This window comes from Ammospiza nelsoni, chromosome 2 (genome assembly GCF_027579445.1).
Source record: "Ammospiza nelsoni isolate bAmmNel1 chromosome 2, bAmmNel1.pri, whole genome shotgun sequence".
In the NCBI taxonomy this organism is placed as follows: Eukaryota; Metazoa; Chordata; class Aves; order Passeriformes; family Passerellidae; genus Ammospiza; species Ammospiza nelsoni.
Genome location: NC_080634.1, coordinates 88,138,143 through 88,155,280, shown reverse-complemented (window position 1 = coordinate 88,155,280; position 17,138 = coordinate 88,138,143). Strand labels below are relative to the sequence as shown.

General features: G+C 40.4%; 1 protein-coding gene across 6 annotated transcripts in view; it reads right to left on the bottom strand.

Moving 5' to 3' along the window:
- Window positions 1–8,752: 8,752 nt before the first annotated feature.
- UBE3A (ubiquitin protein ligase E3A) overlaps window positions 8,753–17,138 on the bottom strand; it is a 53,231-nt gene continuing 44,845 nt past the window's right edge. For all 6 annotated transcript variants that reach the window (XM_059492864.1, XM_059492833.1, XM_059492872.1 and 3 more), the window contains 6 exons: window positions 14,260–14,465; window positions 11,954–12,118; window positions 11,413–11,568; window positions 11,245–11,318; window positions 10,632–10,775; window positions 8,753–10,421 (listed from right to left, as the gene is read on the bottom strand). In XM_059492864.1, the coding sequence (XP_059348847.1) occupies window positions 10,301–10,421; window positions 10,632–10,775; window positions 11,245–11,318; window positions 11,413–11,568; window positions 11,954–12,118; window positions 14,260–14,465 (866 nt within the window). In that variant the 3' untranslated portion in view covers window positions 8,753–10,300. The remainder of the gene's footprint in view (window positions 10,422–10,631; window positions 10,776–11,244; window positions 11,319–11,412; window positions 11,569–11,953; window positions 12,119–14,259; window positions 14,466–17,138) is intronic.

The window sequence follows — 17,138 nt, the reverse complement described above, 5'->3', positions numbered from 1 at the left end:
AAGTGGTTTGGAAAACAGTCAGTATCTCTTTGTGGCCAGTGGCACTCAGGAGTATTGGTTCATCAGCTGAATCTTGGCCTTTTCTTCTTTAAGGGCTTGAGAGAAATGGGGGAGCTCTGAGAGGCTGGTTTTGGCAGGGTGTAGTGCCCTGGTCCCACCCAGGGGCAGGCAGGGCTGAAATGGAGCTGGGCTCACTGCAGGGTGCCCCTGTGAGCACAGACAGGGCTGTCACAGGCTGCTCAACTTCCCCCTTGTGACAGAGCCGGGTACCACACTCGCCTTGGCTGACATTCACTGGTGTGACTCAAACCCACTGTGTGTGGTAGGGGTTTCATGCATATTGACATGTTCTCCATCATTCTCTGTAAATACCCAACAGAGCACAGCTGTTCCAGCCCACTTGGTATGTATGAGTAAAACTGTTCAAAGTACCCTTTATACCAAATTTATACCTGTTTAAAAACCCTAAAAACCACAGGACTGCATCTTTACCTGGTGGATCAGAACAGCCTAATCTATCAGTTAAATACATGTTTGCTGTTCCCTTTCCGTGCCTCTTGATCTGGTTTTCATACACCAGAAAAAGAGCATTTTGATGCTATTGGCTTCAGTCACTCTGAAACATACAGCTTCTGGCACGATGAAATCACATCCTTTGGCATCTTTCATCTCTGTAAGATGTTTTTTTCCTCTTCTTTAATGTGGCTAAAGCATGTACATTAAAATATTTTGAGTAATGTTCAAGCAAATCTGTGTTTTCTCTTACCCATATTCCTCTAGATTTTAGTGTTTTAGACATACTTTGATCACATCACCATTACATGGCCTGGAAAATTGCTAGCTGGAACAGAGATCTGAAGTGACAGAAAGCTGTGTGGGAATGGTGCCTCCCCTCACTACAGGGCAGCTGGCACACAGCTTTGGTCTTGGGCCCAGTTTTGACACCATCCCTGTGTTTGCAGGTACCACACAGGCACAAGAGCCTGACCATTATGCCACTGCCCAAGGGGTTCCAGGTCCCATGGGGCACAGAGCCTGCCAGGCTGCTGCCAGCTGTCTCCTGCCTTCCCTTCCCAGCTCCAGGCAGGTGGCACAGCAGGGAGAGTGGCTATTCTAGCAGAAATTGTGTGCAGCTTTCTGCTGCTTGCACACAGGTCACACAGGTACCAAAAATTGCCTGGCACAGACGGGGCTGGACTGGTTCTTTAACCCTGCCACAAGAGAATGCAAGGCACAGGGCAGTGCTTACAGAGCATTTGAACATCGGCTGAATCTAGAAATAGATTTAATGGCCACAGCACTCACTTCACATGGGCCTAGGCAGGTAGCCATGGGTGGCACTGCTGCTCCAAACTGCCTGTGCTGAGTGAGACACCAGATGGGCAAAGTCTGAGAGGCTTGAACATCTGCTCCACATGCAAAAGGAGAGGAGAGGTGGTGGAGTGGCACACCATGCTCCAACTGCTGCTTGGAGTAAGCTTTTCCAGGGAAAGGGCCTGAAGCTGTGGACCCTGTACCCTGACAGCAAAAGATTTCAGCCTTGCTCCTCTCTCAAGTTCTCTCAGGGCTTTCCCCATCCTTTTACACTCATCCCCTATTATTTTAATTTACAGTTTTTACAGCAGAAAACTGCCCTGGCAAATTCAATGAACTGGACTTCAGAAGCAGCAGTAACAGCAAAACAGCTCATGTATTCGTACAGCCAAGGATTGCGGTTTTCTTTACAGTGCAGTTCTTTCTTCAAAACCAGCCCAGGGAAAGTACAATCATGCTTTTAAAACTCTTTTCTCCAAGGCATTGGCTTCAGAGTTTCATTCCTGCCAAATATTTATTAATGTACACTAAGGGCTCTACTTTACATTAGAAACCAAACTGCTCGTTGTCCATGCCCCCACAAAAGCATTGGTGCTTTCTCTGAGCTGCTCCTTGTGTTGGTGGCTTTGAAAGACACACTTGTGTCTGTATCACTGCTGGCACCAAGGATGAGACATTCACAGGCCAAACCTGGCCAGGCTGTCCAGTGAGGTGACACAGGCAGACTAAAGGAAAGCTACTCTTCACCCTCAAGATTTGCAAGATGACAGCACTTGCACTTGGCTTCAAGGTCCCCCAGCTCTTCTATTAATGTTTCCAACCTGGAACAAACAGAATTAATCAAATCCTTCTCTACATAATTCATTATTTGCAAAAACATCTCATGTATCCCTGAGAGCAAAGCGAATTATGCACTAAATGGATCTGGCAACTGTACAGGCAGTTAAAGCACAAGATTTCAGCTGTGGCAGCTTTCCTGAGGGAAGCCATCAATCTGGGACTCCCCTCTCCTCCCCAGTCCCATTCATAGCCCAGAGCATGAGAAGGGTGCCTGAGGGGGGAAAACCACACAAGCTCTGAGGAACAAGCTCTAGGGTGAAGATGGTGAGGCCTTTTGTTTCTGAAATTCAGATTTTGCAATAATTTCCAGCTCACGAGGGCTGAGGCTTGCTGCTGCCAGCTGATCCTGCAGCCTCACTGCAGCAGATACAGTTCTGCTGGTCTGTGTTGGCAATCCTCCCCCTTCCACACCCTAGGAGCAAAGGGAGGAGGAAAGGCTTGCACTCTTAAAGCAGTTATTTAAGGACGAACACAAACATTAGCTTTACTCCAGAAGCAGTAGAAGTTCTCACAGATTTCCTTCATCAGAAGCTGGGAGATCACCTGGGCTCCTGCTGGGAGAGTGCAGGTTGCAGTGCCAATGGCTCAGCTTCCATGGGCTGTCTTCCCAAGAGGCTGAGGACACTGACCAGCTCTAACAGAGACCTCTCTTATTTGTACAGGTAAGTCAGGGGTAGAGTACTAAAACCAGAAGTGCAGAAACATGGAAGGCATTTACTAATGGATGCTATTCCATTTTTCTTTCCTTAGCATTTGTGGTGCCTGGTACCAGCCTTCGTGTAAGAGGGCAACTGAAGAACACTAACATGGAAAATCAGGGAAAGCATGGCTGTATTCTAAAACAATGGGCAGCTTGATAAAGAACTTATAATTTCTCAGCTTTTAAATATGTAATTTCTTTAGCTTTCTGACAAGTAAAAAACCCCACACCATTCTGTTCTTACAGCCAACAGTAACATGCCCTCATTGTCCTGGAAGGGGAACCACCTCCATGTGGTCACACGAGCAGCCCCTTCAGGTGAGTAGCATGGGCACTACTTGCCTTTCCAGAGAAGGAGACAGAGAAGCACAAAACCTTTTTTTTTTTTTTTTTTTTGTGTAGCCTGCCGCCAGGTCTGATGAATCAATCCAACCATGCTGTAAAGATCTACTCTTTTTAGGAGAACCAATTGCCAGTTCCTCATCAAAGTACAAATATTTCACTTGCAGAGTAGTGCAGATGATTAACCCAGCTTCCTGCAGTGGGATTCCCATTGTTATCAGATTATTGTAGATTTAGGCTGTTTTAAGCAAGTCCTTAGGCTGCTTGTTTACAGGTGCAATGTTTGGCAGAGGAAACCTTCTCTTACAGCAGCAGCTTTGGGTACCATCAGTGAAGGAAATGATCCAGAGGTGTGAATTTCAGGTTCTGACTACTGAAAACCCAATGCCTCATCTCCTAGCAATAAAAGCTGCCTCTGACCACACTTGCATCGAGGTTAGGAGAAAAGCTTATGTCTGGCAGCACAAAGCTGCAGAGCTTTTCTAGCAAAGCACCTCATGCCTTTCCAAACACATTGGTTGCCTCCACAGCTCATTTAGCCTGTCAGCCACAGCCAGGCTTGGTTCACAGATGCATGGTTCAGTCTGAGCAGTGACAGCACAAGGAAGGCTCATGGCTCAAGGCAGATTGACAAAGGAGCTGTCCCAGGCAGAAACACTTTAAATTCAAGGCTTCAAGGCTGGCAGTTTCATTGCCATAGCCTGGCAGCACCGGCTGTGAGCACTGGCAGCCCAAGAAGGGTAAGTGTGGTGAGGAAGAAGAGGAGCAAGAGCAGAGCCATGCAGCACCTCCGGCAGCTGTGCAGTCCAAAACTGCAGCCAGCCTGGAGCAGGGGTGACAGATGTGCTGCACAAGGGAGACACCCCAAGCTGCTCAGCTTCCTGCCACCAGGGAAGGGAGGTTAGTACAGAAGGGATGCTGCAATCTGGAGCCAGAGAGAGAAAGCAGACAGGGGAGCCCCTGCAGAGTTTTCTAAACTGATTTACACTTAGGTGGGCAGAAGGGGCCCAAGCCAGACCAATGGGTGACAGGAATGACTCCAGAAGGGCGGGTTCCCCCTCCCCAGCCACTGCCACTGCTGAGGGCAAACCTGCTGTGCAGCATAGCAGTGCTGCCTGCTCCATATAGGATTCAGTCCTACACAGCTTCACTCTCACTTGGGCAGGGCAAAGGGAAAATTTCAGAACAAACTCAGGAGGTGCTGACACCTATTGATGTTACCAGCAGCCACTAGGAGACTCCAGAGGCTGCAATCATCCTCAGGACCCAAGGTTCCCAGAGGAAAGGTAAAAACCAGCTGAGTATGGCTGCCGGAGGCCCCCACCTTGCAGACACTGGGAAGAAACTGCTGGAAGAGCCTGTTTTTACCACCCACAGCCCTGCAGCAGTGGCTTGGAGGCAGCAGGCAAATCATTGCCACCAACTGCCCCAAGGGTCACTGCTGGGCTGTAGCAGGACATGGTGTCCAAAAGCACTGGCTCCAGGCCAGCCCTTGTTCTGGAGAAGCCAAGAGCACAAAAGAGAAAGAAGGGACTAAACCATCCTCTGAAGGTGGCAACAGAGGGCAGGTCGCATAGAGAGAGTCCCAAACCCACAAAACTTTTCCTAAGGCTTAAACACTGAGAAATCCTCTCCTCCAAAATCAAAGTTAGCACGCAAGCTGTTTAGGATGACAAATCTTCTTGTCCAAAGTGCTGCAGGTCTGGAGCAGGATTGCTTCTGAAAGGCCTGAGGATATTGTCTGGAACAACTCTTGGCACAGGAGCAATGCTCTCACCCAGGCTGGCTGCTGGCTACTACAGCTCAGGCAGAAAGCAGAGGCTGGGTCCAGCCCTTACACCACATGAGCCAGACAAGAATTTTGTTAGAAGGGATATCCTCTTGGGGATTTTAGTTTGGGAATGAAACACTCTCCAGAGAGAGTCAATGTGTAAAACAAACAGTGCAAGAGCAACCCTTATCAGATGCTCACAAAGAGGTCTGTGTTGTGCTTTTGAAGGAAATACCCATATTGGAGAAACAAAATGTCATGTTTTATTTCAGGTGCTTTGCTAAAAAATTCATAGTATTCTTCATGCATACATGACAAAAATGAAAATTCTGTGTGCATGGCTCACTGATTTTTCTTTTGGAAACACCCTTTCATCTAGAAAACATTCTTGTGCTGCATTTCCAATTTTTATTAAAATCAGTTATATTAGGAAACAAAACCCCTTCAGTAGTAATATATTGGCTTACCTGATCTTTATCCCTTGCTGCTCAAACACAGAGTCCTTGAAAAGGGAAATATTAAATCAAAGGTAGCAACACAGGATGTGTGGCAGCTCAACAGGGAAGTTCAGCTAGTTGCCATTCCATGGCCACTTAGTTTTGAGCACTGTTACTCCCTCTGCTGTCCTATACAGGTCTGAAAGCAGGAGGTTGCAGTGGGAAGACAGCTCTAAAGGATTTTCTCTGTACATGACCCCAGTGGTACAGAAGAGAGACCAGAACCTTTGGTGATATTAAGAAAGACTTCACATCAGCTTTGCATGTAGCAGTTGAGCCACAAATCTCTGCAGTTTTCATCTTCACTTGACACTGATCAGTCCAAGCTGTGAGCCAAGGCTGCAGGAGCAGCAGGATCCCTGCACATGCAGTTGTTTGCAGTTGAGCTGTGCTGCCTGTCCTTCAAAGGGCAGAAGTCTAACTCCAGCAATTGGCTGGCTGACTTTCACAGTCACCACACTCTCGTCTCAATTTTGAAGTCTCAAAACTATGCACTGACCCACCCAGCAAAATAATGTAGGAGTTTCTAATGCAATCTCATTGTCCTAAAATAGAATAATGATTCCCACCCTCCACTTACATCTCCAATGTCTTTGTCTCTTAGACATTTCCCCACACAGGATCTATATTGAGCAAGACATCCATGAACACAAGCACACTAAGGAAACTTCAGCTATTTATCAGAATCACTCTCCTGATGTATCCTACAACTATATTTGTATATTTGTAATTAAAACCAACTTTCCACACACTTTTTAATTGGGTTCATGAAGAAGAACAATAAGAACCAACAGCTGAAGACATCTTCAGATGGAGCACTAGAGAAAAATACTGACATTTCATGGTTTTCCAAATGAATTCATCGGGGTAGGAAATGACCTAAAGACTAAGGCCAGTATCAGCTCTTATTTCCAAAGCAGCATCCCTTCCATAATTCAGTATAAATCTGAATTTTTAAAAATGAATTTTATTAAGTGCCCAATGGTCTTATGAATTTTATTATACTTTTATTAAATTTTCAACTATGGACAAGAACTGTAAGTAACTTATCACAAACCCTTGTGACTCAGACTAAGCATAATAAACTCAGCTCTTGTTAGGAAAGGCTTGATTTTGAATAGCTTAACTTGGAAGAAATTGGAAGAATTGCTGCTCCATCTTGCAAGCAGAAATGATGGAGTTTTTCTGCATAATACATAAAGCATAACTCAAACATTCCACCTAATTCATAAAAACTCTTGAGGCAACCAGGAAATTCTTAATCCTCTTGTGAGAATAAAAATTTACCTGGAGGTAACTGGCTACGACAGTGCGATGGAAACACCTTAAAGCTGATGATGTGAGGATTGTCCTCTTCCAGAACACCAGCATGGAAATCTGTGTCCAATGCCCTGTTCCACAGAGCAGAAGCCCAGGCAGGCACCTGGGCAGCGCACGATGCAGCTCCCTGGAGGCTGAGCCCACCAGGTCCATGACACCTGTGTGCTGTCAGATGGGACAGGAAGCTCCTGCTTCAGCAGTGAAGCCACTGTTGGATGAGAGGCATGAACTGACTACTGTAACACAGAGTTCCTTGGAGCCCTGGGCCCATTTCAACATCAGCTCTCCTCAGAATGCAGGGTTGGAGGGGGTCCCCTTGGCTGCCACCATCCTGTCTCAGGCTGCTGCCTGCCAAATGGAAAACAAGCCCAGTGAGAAGTTCACAAAACTATTCCTTAGTTAACTGAACTATCTCACTGCTGACAGCTGTTCCTGAAATCTCTTTAGCAAGAAGCAAAAGCTTTGGTCTTTCAAAAGGTGATGCTCTGTTTATGCAGCATTATATGCTAACATACTTCCAGAGCTCCACAAGACCATTTCTTCACTCCTAATTAAATCTGAACCAGTGCCACATTAAGATGATTCTTTTCAGGGCATTACTTCTCTTGCACTACTATCATTTTTGAAGCATGTGATGGTACAATACACAGAAGCCTGATGGCCCCTTTGCATTGAGGTTGGAAACATCCAGGCAGTCTGTTAGGGTGCAGAAGGAGATATTTGAAGAGGTATTTTTCATTTGCCAAATGACGCAGTGTTGAGATGACCGAAATATTTTCTTGTCAACATATCCTGAAGGCACCCTGTGGAGAGAACACCACCACACTGGCATCAGACTGCTGCCTTGGAAGAGGGATCTTTTATCTCACTGAAGAGAGGTATTTCCATGGCACATAAGTACACTTAAATCTCCAAGTTTTGTAGATCTAAACTTTGTTAGACACTGTGAAAGACATTCCAGGTGTGCCAGGAGCCCAGGAAAAAACCCCAAACCAAGCCCAACTTAAAATTATATTTTCCCCTTCAAACAGAACACTGGCTGAAACTTCTGCAGGACAGGAATGCAGCCTGCAGCTATAAGACTTCACGATTTATTTCTTTTAAACCTTATCAACTGGTGGTGCTGAACAACTAGTGCACTTACACCAGTCCTAAGGAGATAAGGTTTCAATAGTGGTATTTGGGGAGGCAGTATATATTTACATGAGAAATCAGTCAAATATTAAGTACTTATATCTTACCTGAAAAGGATTCCTTGAAAAACAACTTATGCTTTTGAAGGCCAATGCCATTATGTAATATTTTAATCTTAATGCTAAAGGAAAACAGAAAGAGCATATTTACAATGTCAACAGTTAAGAGAACTTTGTATTGCTATCCAGTTATGCTGTCTGCACAGCTTTTAGACCTATATAAAAAAAACCCAACATGAATCACATACATCTGCCAGCTGGGTGCAACCACAAACCACAGCTAAATTAGCGTAAGAAGAGTTACAGGGATAGAGCTTAACACATCAGACTGTGAACACAGTACATACCACACAGCAGTGTCATGATGTGTTCATGCTTGCAGTGAATAACCTTAAGGCACTTGGCAAACGTTCTTACCACCTACAGTAAGAGCTGCTCCAAACTTGAAGGGCTCAGCAGGCACTGTTGTCACTCTACACTGAGAGGTATCTTGTGTTTTCCTCCTCTGGGACATACAGAAAGGTGGTCACAAGAGGGCCACCTCTGAGATCACAGGCCAGAAGACAGCACCTTTCCCTCCCCAGTACGTTTCAGTCCCATGTGTCCGGGCCATCTGGCCTTGGCTTGAATTTGAGAGGGGAACATGGCTGGACCCCACATCACTACAGTTCACTTGTGGAGAGCTTTCCATACCTGCAACCTTCAAATTATTCAGTACTACAACAACGTCTAATCAAACCATTTAATATCTAATTTATCAAAGTAAGAAAGTAACTTGTTTTCTTTTTCACTGAACCATGGTGAAAAAAGGTCATTGTTTTATTCAGCATCATAGTTACATAACAGTTGTCTGTTTCTATTACTAGAAAGAATTTATTAAAATAGTCCTGAAAGACATCTTTTCTTTTTCCAATGATTCCAAAACTAAGCCTTTTAATGCCAATTCCACACAGTCACGGGTTTGATCGGTAGTAGCCAGTTATAGCAACTGTCAAGGCACAAGCTCAGCTCTGCACACCCGCTGCAGCTTGTATTGGAAAAGAGATATGCCAGTTCCATCTGCACTCACAAATGCAGAATCCCTTCATCATATATTGCAACAGGAGAAATTAACATTAAACACAGACTAAGAAAGGTAAAGGATTTATTTCTGATATGATTTGTAGAGTTAAATTAAAAACCTACTGAATACTTTATGTAGTAGATGAACATAACCTTAGTACTTACTTTCTAACAGTTTATTTAATGGTTGGAAGTGTACAACATGAAGTAGGCCTCACGTTTAATATTGTTCAATTTTGCTTATTGTTAGATGAGATTAAAATACAGTAGCCATCCCTTTAGACTATGGTGCAACACTGATCATGTGCCTTGATAGGTAGGAAAAATGATTCATTAAATAAATGATGACATAACATGTAGGGAAGACTTTGGATTGTCTATTTTAAATGTCAACATAATAGGCAATTAAGAATAGAACTTCATTTTAAGTGCACTTCCACATGCTTTGTTTATAATATAGCAAAAACTTCCTATCTTTTTTTCCAGACACTTCACTCCCTACTCTAAAGCTGTTCAGTTGAAAATGCACTTTCCCCAGTAAACTTCTTTTTTTAAAAAAGTAACTAAAATTTCTACCCTTTCATATGCTAAGAAATGTTTCCTAATTAAAAACACAGTTTATTACAAGACATGTGAAGACAACATATAGTGAAATGAATTTTAATTGTTGTGCTGTGACTAAAGTAAAGTTCTCAAGGCTGCAATTTAACATTCCAAGTTCTCCCTTCCATCTTTATTGATTCTTAAGATTTTGAACAAAAACTCTTTGGGGGCTAGAACAGCAGTAATTGCATCACACTGTTTGTCAAGACTTCAAGTTTCAAAAGCAAACTCTTCAAAAAGTACAATTCTTGATTTGATTAGATACAGGGACAAAAATATAGCACATACTTGAAGGTTACATGGTCTACAAATGATGGCAATATTTTCCTTGGGAGAGTACAGTTTGTTTTCTTGTAAATACTCAAAAAGGCTCAACTTCAAGCAGTAATAAACACAAGCAAAAGTGATTTAACCCTTAAAATAAATATTCAGGAAAACCTCTCTGTACATACAAGTGAAAGAATATGTAACACTTTCACGCTAAAAGAAAAAATAAAGATTTTGTTCATATAAGCAGCTGAAATCTGCTGTTCCAGCCCAATGTCCCCAGTAAAGAAGGGAGGCACAAACACAGGTGACTACTGTAGCTCACTATCTTATGGCCTTTTTGGACAGGGACATCATCACCATCATTTTTAAATCCCTTTTGTTATACTTATTACAGCATGCCAAATCCTTTGGCATATGTGATGGCCTTCAATAATCTTTCTTTAAGCTTTTCTTTGCTTGAGTACTCCGGAAGCAAAAGTACATTAAAGCATGTGTGAGATGTAGGTAACCTGTGGGACAAAAAATACAAGAATTCAGATCTTGGAACATGCAAAAGGAATACATCTCTATTTTACAAGTCGAAAAATAATGAATTTGAAGAAAATAAACTTTCCTTATAGATTCAACTTTCAGATTTAACTAGGTTAATAATGTAAAAGCACATAATTAATTTCCATTTATAAAAAAACAAGCAAAATGTAGAATTTATTTTTTTTTACCTCTCTGTATCTGGGCCATTTTTGGCTATGATCATCTTTAACTTTCCAAGTCCTCCCACAGGGGCTCTGTCTGTGCCTGTTGTAAACTGTAAGAAGAGTCTTTTCTGTTCATCTGTAAATGAATGGACTATTTCCCAGAATTCCCTATTAAAGAAGAAATTAAAAAGTAAATAAACTGTAAACTTTCTTTGGTATAAATAAGAATTTCAAAAGTAATTGACCTTTGAAGGTTTAATAATTCTAATCAGTCTTAACATCAAGTTTACAAGTTGCATTCATTAACCAAAACTCTCAGAATGTATTTACCAATAAATGAGATTCAGAAATAGAAATCAGAAATATTACTATACACTGCAGTTTAACTGTCTTTAAACATTATTTGGCTGTGTCCTGCAGCTATTTTATTATTCCTATTTCCTAAGGAATTGTACTGATTCAACAATGCTTATACTATCTCCTCTTCTGTAATGACAATACTTGAGAAAAGTGAAATTACACATAAGACATTTGCATCTCCAGTACTACAAAAATACTAAATCTTACAATATTAAAATCATTATGAAGAAACAAGCAGATGAAGTGCTTTTTATCTTACAAAATTAGAAAGAATTACCTAATAATAAGAGAGTCTCTTGTATAGCCACCATCATATTCTGTAGTTTCTTCTAGTGCTTGAAAATCTAAATTCTGTAAGAAGATGATATTTTTAAAAATGACCACTAATTATACGCTCAGTATCAAAAAAAGCTCCACTCTTCTAGTGTATATTGAAAATTCTTACCCTACTTCCACAAATAAGTAATTCAATTTCCTCTGGTCTAAATAAATATTTCAAAGGAGATTCATTGGTCACCATGTGGAATCCTCTCCGAAAGGCCTTGAACTGCTTTTCTACTGATTTATTGAGTATATAGTCAGCATACAGATTGACAAATTCCTGCAAGGAAATAAACCCCAAAAAACCTTAGTGTTTCAACACATGCCACTTTAAGTACCTCCCAAAAAAACAAGACCCCAAAATACATGTAATTCTGTAATGCTATGTAAATTATCTGAGCTCAGTTTTTATTCAGCACCACAAAAGAACAAGTTTCAAAAACTGCTCAAACAGGTCAAACATCCCCCCCGTAGCTATGTATCCATGTATCAATGCTTTCTTTAAGAGAAACCTTTTCTGTTCACAAGCACACTGTGCTATGGCAATTTTGAAAGCCTTTCAAACTTAAAAATTATAAATGAGACCAAACCTTTGTAGGATTCTACATAATTCTACACACAGTATATCAAAGAACTCCAGATGCTGTTTAAAAAGCTGAATGTACCTTTCTGTTCTCATTTGTAATAGGAATTTTATCACCGTTTTCCTTTAAATCATGCATCATTGGATTGCCAAAGAGATCCGTGTGAGATATTTGAAACGTTATCATCATATCATCTTCCACACTTCCTTCATACTCCAGTAAGTCTCTCAAACTCTGATACAGAACCTAACAGAATAAGAAATACATGTCTATCAAAAATAAGTTTTGATAAATTCCACTGAGTAACACACAAAGACATGAAACCACCCTTCTCAAAAAAGGGTTGTTATATTCTACGACACAAGTCACCTAAAAATGTCTCCAAACAATTACTTATTAAGCTCAGTATCTGTAAAGAGAAACAACAGAAGATGTTAAGGTAAAAAAAGATAAAAAAGAAACATGGTAATCAGTGATAACTCCCTTAAAAGAGCCTTTTAGTACCTACCAATCTTCCAAAATGCAACGGTCAAACCTGCAGCTTAAGAGCCTTTAATAACATCTCAAGTCTTTTGAATCTGTCTTTACTTTAGGCATCTAGAATATGTTACACGAGTAAGGGGAACATTTATGAGTTAAAAATCAAAGAAACCCCAGTATTTTATATCAGATAAAATTCAGACAGCAGGCTTTTATCTTCTACTTCTTATTTAAAACTGAAACCAACTAGGAAGTAATCCTGAAGCAACACAGATGGGGCAGTTTTAACATAAGGACATTTATGAACCAAAAAATCACAGGTTTGATCAGAATTTACCAAGTGGAATCTGAAATGACTGTAAGAGTTTGCTCTATGTAAAGGAGCAACCAGGTTTCCTCACTGCTATGCCTTAGGAAAAGCCCAAGACTCTTGGAAACCAAAGCCTATGCAGCAAAGGAACAATTATTTGGCTGCAATAGAAGCAGAGGGGCTAAAGAATACAAAGCAAAGGTGGAAATGACAACTGTGCGCAACTGTATTTTTATAGTGAAGTAGAAAAAGAAATTTCCACCAAATGTTCAAACTGAAATATGAAAGTTTACATGTAAGCCTCAACCTCTCACTGTCTGTGTGTTTTTGATTCTTCCACAGAACCTTTAAAAAGGATCTTGCACTGAAAATTCACTGGACTTGGAACCATTGGTGACGATGGCTGGTGAACATCCTATTCTCCATGCTTTACAGCATTAGTAAAAACACTGGGAGAAATTCACTATTGTGAATTTTATTTTAGGCTTGAGAAGCTCTGAAGTTTAAGTCATATGAGAATACAAAGAGTTAAAAAAGGATTATTTTAAAGTAAATCACCATAGGTATTAGAGGAGAAACATAAGAACAGGGGAGAAAAATTAGGAAAAGCACTGACTGCGCTGTTCCATAGAAATAGATTCACTTTTTTTGGTCACAAAAAGTTTTGAGTATTTAATAAAAGTTAGAGGAAACTCAGGGCACTATTTCTCAACATTATACAGAGAAACTGGTCAAATCTGGCATGCTGTTGTATGTAGCTATCCAAAGCAGACAAGATAACATATTGATTAAACACACCTCATTTTCAAACATGAAAGCCGAGTTCTTTTTAGACACTATCATTTTACTAATCTTTTTTGAAAAGATGAAGATTTTGTATAACTGCTTATAAAAGGGAAGCATCCCATGGTTTGAAACTAAATGAAGCTTTTTAACAACTCCTACCAGCACCATGAGGAGAAGCCACTGGTGATCTCTGATTGCAGGTGGAGCAGGGCCAAGACATCCTGCACACACATGTGTGCTCTATCTAAAAAAGCACATGCACAGCTCAGTGCTTGTGTACAGCCACTGGCTGGGAACGGCTGTGTAAAAACGGACACTGATCACTGGATATTCATTAACTGTAGGGATATTCATAAACTGCCTCATCTGTCTCTTGCTTTAGACAAAAACCAGTAAGAACATCACATCTCTGCATATTTATTCTTACTTGCACTTTTTTTTGGGTAGAAATTTACTTCTACAAATAGCTATAAACAGCCTAATCTTACTAGTCTCTTTGGGAAGAGACATGCTTGTTTATGCTTAATAATTCTTAGTAACATTTGGGAGTTTATGTAGCAAAAAACCCCAAACTTTATTGATACTGAGCCCTATTCATTGATGTTACAATTCTGCCTCCTCCAAACCAAATGTAGCAAGAAGTTGTCTTGCTTATGAATTTATTTTAACAAATAACAAATACAGACTGGGAATGCAAGTCACTGGTTATTTCACTTTCACTTCTGACAGTGATCCTGTGTTTAACTGAAATACAGATTAAATGATTGCATGGAAAATGCACTATTTAACTCGAAGAACATAAGGAACTTACAGGATGAGAGTCTGCCAGATCACGGAAAGTTCCTTTTTTGCCCATTAGCTTCCTGTAGACAACCATGGGGAAATGTACATCCAGTATACAGTTGTTGTAAATAGCCAGTCCCAGTACTATGCCAATCAGGGTAAACTGACCCTCAGTTTCAAAAGAGGACGGATTAAACCAAAACAGTTTTGTAGACTCATCATATGTGAACATCCCTGTTAAAAAAAAATAAATTAAAAACAATTATGGTTACAATTCAATAAAAATGGCACATAAAACATACCATTATAAACCCATTTGCACTAGCCTTTAAGCAATATTTAACTTAACATTATACTGAATTGAATGGCAAAGAGAAATTACTTAGGGTAATGGGAGCTGCTCAAAATACTGTTACATGACCACTAAAAGCCCACAAGAGACCTGTGATACAGTATCTGCAACACTCACTGGAGCTGCAGGTACACAAGCTTTCATCCCCTCCTCTACTGAGGAACCAGCAGCACACTGATAACAGTGATTCTGACTTTGATAAATACAGCAGTACAAGAAAAGAACACAGTTAAAGACATGTGGATGAAACAATCCTGAAGGACTCTAATTACTGAGAAGTGACAGCCTTTCCTCAAAGGCCAGTTCCAGCAAAGGAACAGGACTAGATGCAGCCCTACTACTTCATTGGAAGCTATGATGATGGAGCAGGGATTGACCATCACCCACGATTTTAGAGTTAGATGCCCAAGAGATTTGTTTGCTTGTTTCAAGGACCATTGTTACTGCAGCTATTAAACACATCTTAACTTGAGAGGAAAATGGACCTCGGCATCACAGAAGGGTCTGCAATTTTAACAGCTTGTGACTGTCTAAAGAGAGTGGTTTTGCTTCTCTCATTCACTATTTCAGGAAACCAATTTCCTGCCTAGCTCATGAGCTGACTTCAACAAACAGTTGAACTGGCACACGCCAGAAGTTGCAGGGAGAAAATGTGAAGACAAGAGACAGGCAGAGTGTCTTACCCTTTTGGCTGTAGCAAGACACACGATAGCTCTTGTTTATGAAACTGGAGTGCACAGACTATAAATTATTTATATAAATATTATTTATATATGAATAACATCCACAAAATCTTTGGCTGTAGTAGGACACAAGATAGCTCTTGTTTATGAAACTGGATGCACAGGCTAGAAATTATTTATATAAATATTATTTATATATAAATAACATCCACAATAAAATCCCTAGCTTACCTGACCAAATACTGAAACAAAGTAAATGCAAACCCCATAGACTTAAGGTGAGAGAGAGACCACCCTGGACAGGCACAGTCCCAATAACCTGTTGCTTGTACAGCTGTCACAATTTTCCGGCAGAGCCTAAGAAAAACTGCCCCAGGCTCCTTACTCTTAACACACCATGTCGGATCCATGTGAAGAATATCAACTACATTTGCCACAAGGATTTATCTTGTCAGCTCTTAAAAGATACTCTTGTTTACAACCTATGCAGATGTAAAAAATGATTACAAAGCCACATGAACACAAAATTATTCTGAAGACTGAAAATATTATCTTCAGCCAAGAGATAAAGCCTCTTTCCTCATTCCATGTAAGGCAATAAACTGCAAGCTCATTCAGTCTCTGGGTATTCCCCAGAATGGATTGTGTATCTCAGTAAGTGACATGGCCTGGGTCAGCCATTAGGGGAGCACACAAATAGCAGACTGACCCATCAGATAAGGCAACTGGAAACCAGAAATGGATTAGCAACTCAGGCATATATAGGCCAAACATTATATAGAATCCTGTATGCCATTTTCTGAACCAACTGAAGTAACTTCTGGATTACTGGTACATAAAGCAATGACTTGAACCTTTTGAATATGATGGAAAAGTTAAACTGTCAAAACCAACAACTCCAGCAAATGTCTAATAAGGAAGCATCAACAATTTACTCAGATCTGGAAACCCTTTCAGGTGCAATACAGTATTTTACTCCCTTACCAAAATTAAGACTACAGTACATTAAAATCATAATGAAACACCAGAAGAAACCGGAATCTGCAAGAAGGGCGAAAACAATTGCCCTTGAAGTTACAGGAAGTTATCACTTATTCCTTTACCAAGATTCTTCTGAGTTATTGCCTCCTTTGAGTAAAATTTTAAGGTAGTTTATTATTAAAATACTCAAAAAGTCAAAGAAACTATAATAACAATATACATCTCTCCAAATATACCTATTGAAGACAGACATTTTAAATTCCACTTAAAGGATCCCCACTGTTTTCTCAGGTAAAGAAAGCATTTATAATCAACAAAAGTCACTCATGGTATATCTGGTGCATACATGAACTGCTATACTGCACACATTTCTGCCAAAAGCCACTAAAAAGCTCCCCCCCCCCGCCGAATTACTATAAATACAAAATATGTGCATACTTTTTTACATTTTTAATACAGAAGTGAAACTTAGCACATGCATACATTTCTAATATATTACCTACCTTTAAATGCAAGGAGTGTATACACACTGCTTGGATCTTAGCTTAAGCACATTTTAGCACTACTAAATAAAGAGTAATTCAATACACCCACACAACTTCTGTTTAGATAAACTCAAGTTGAAAATGTATTTATTTTGTGTTGAAAATAAAATTTCATCAATCAAAGTACTAAAAGTTCTTTATTTTACCACACTTCAAAGTAAGCTAATTCAGATTACAAATCTCTTTAAGTTTATAGCATTTTTCAGAGGGAGTAAGACTTGTCTATGATTCTGTACCACTTGTTATAAGAACTGGTTTGCATATGGCAAAGAGCAAGTGCCAAGGTTCAGATTTTTGCTACTGATTCTGGGTACTTGATACTGATACCTCCTTTCTAATCCAGTCA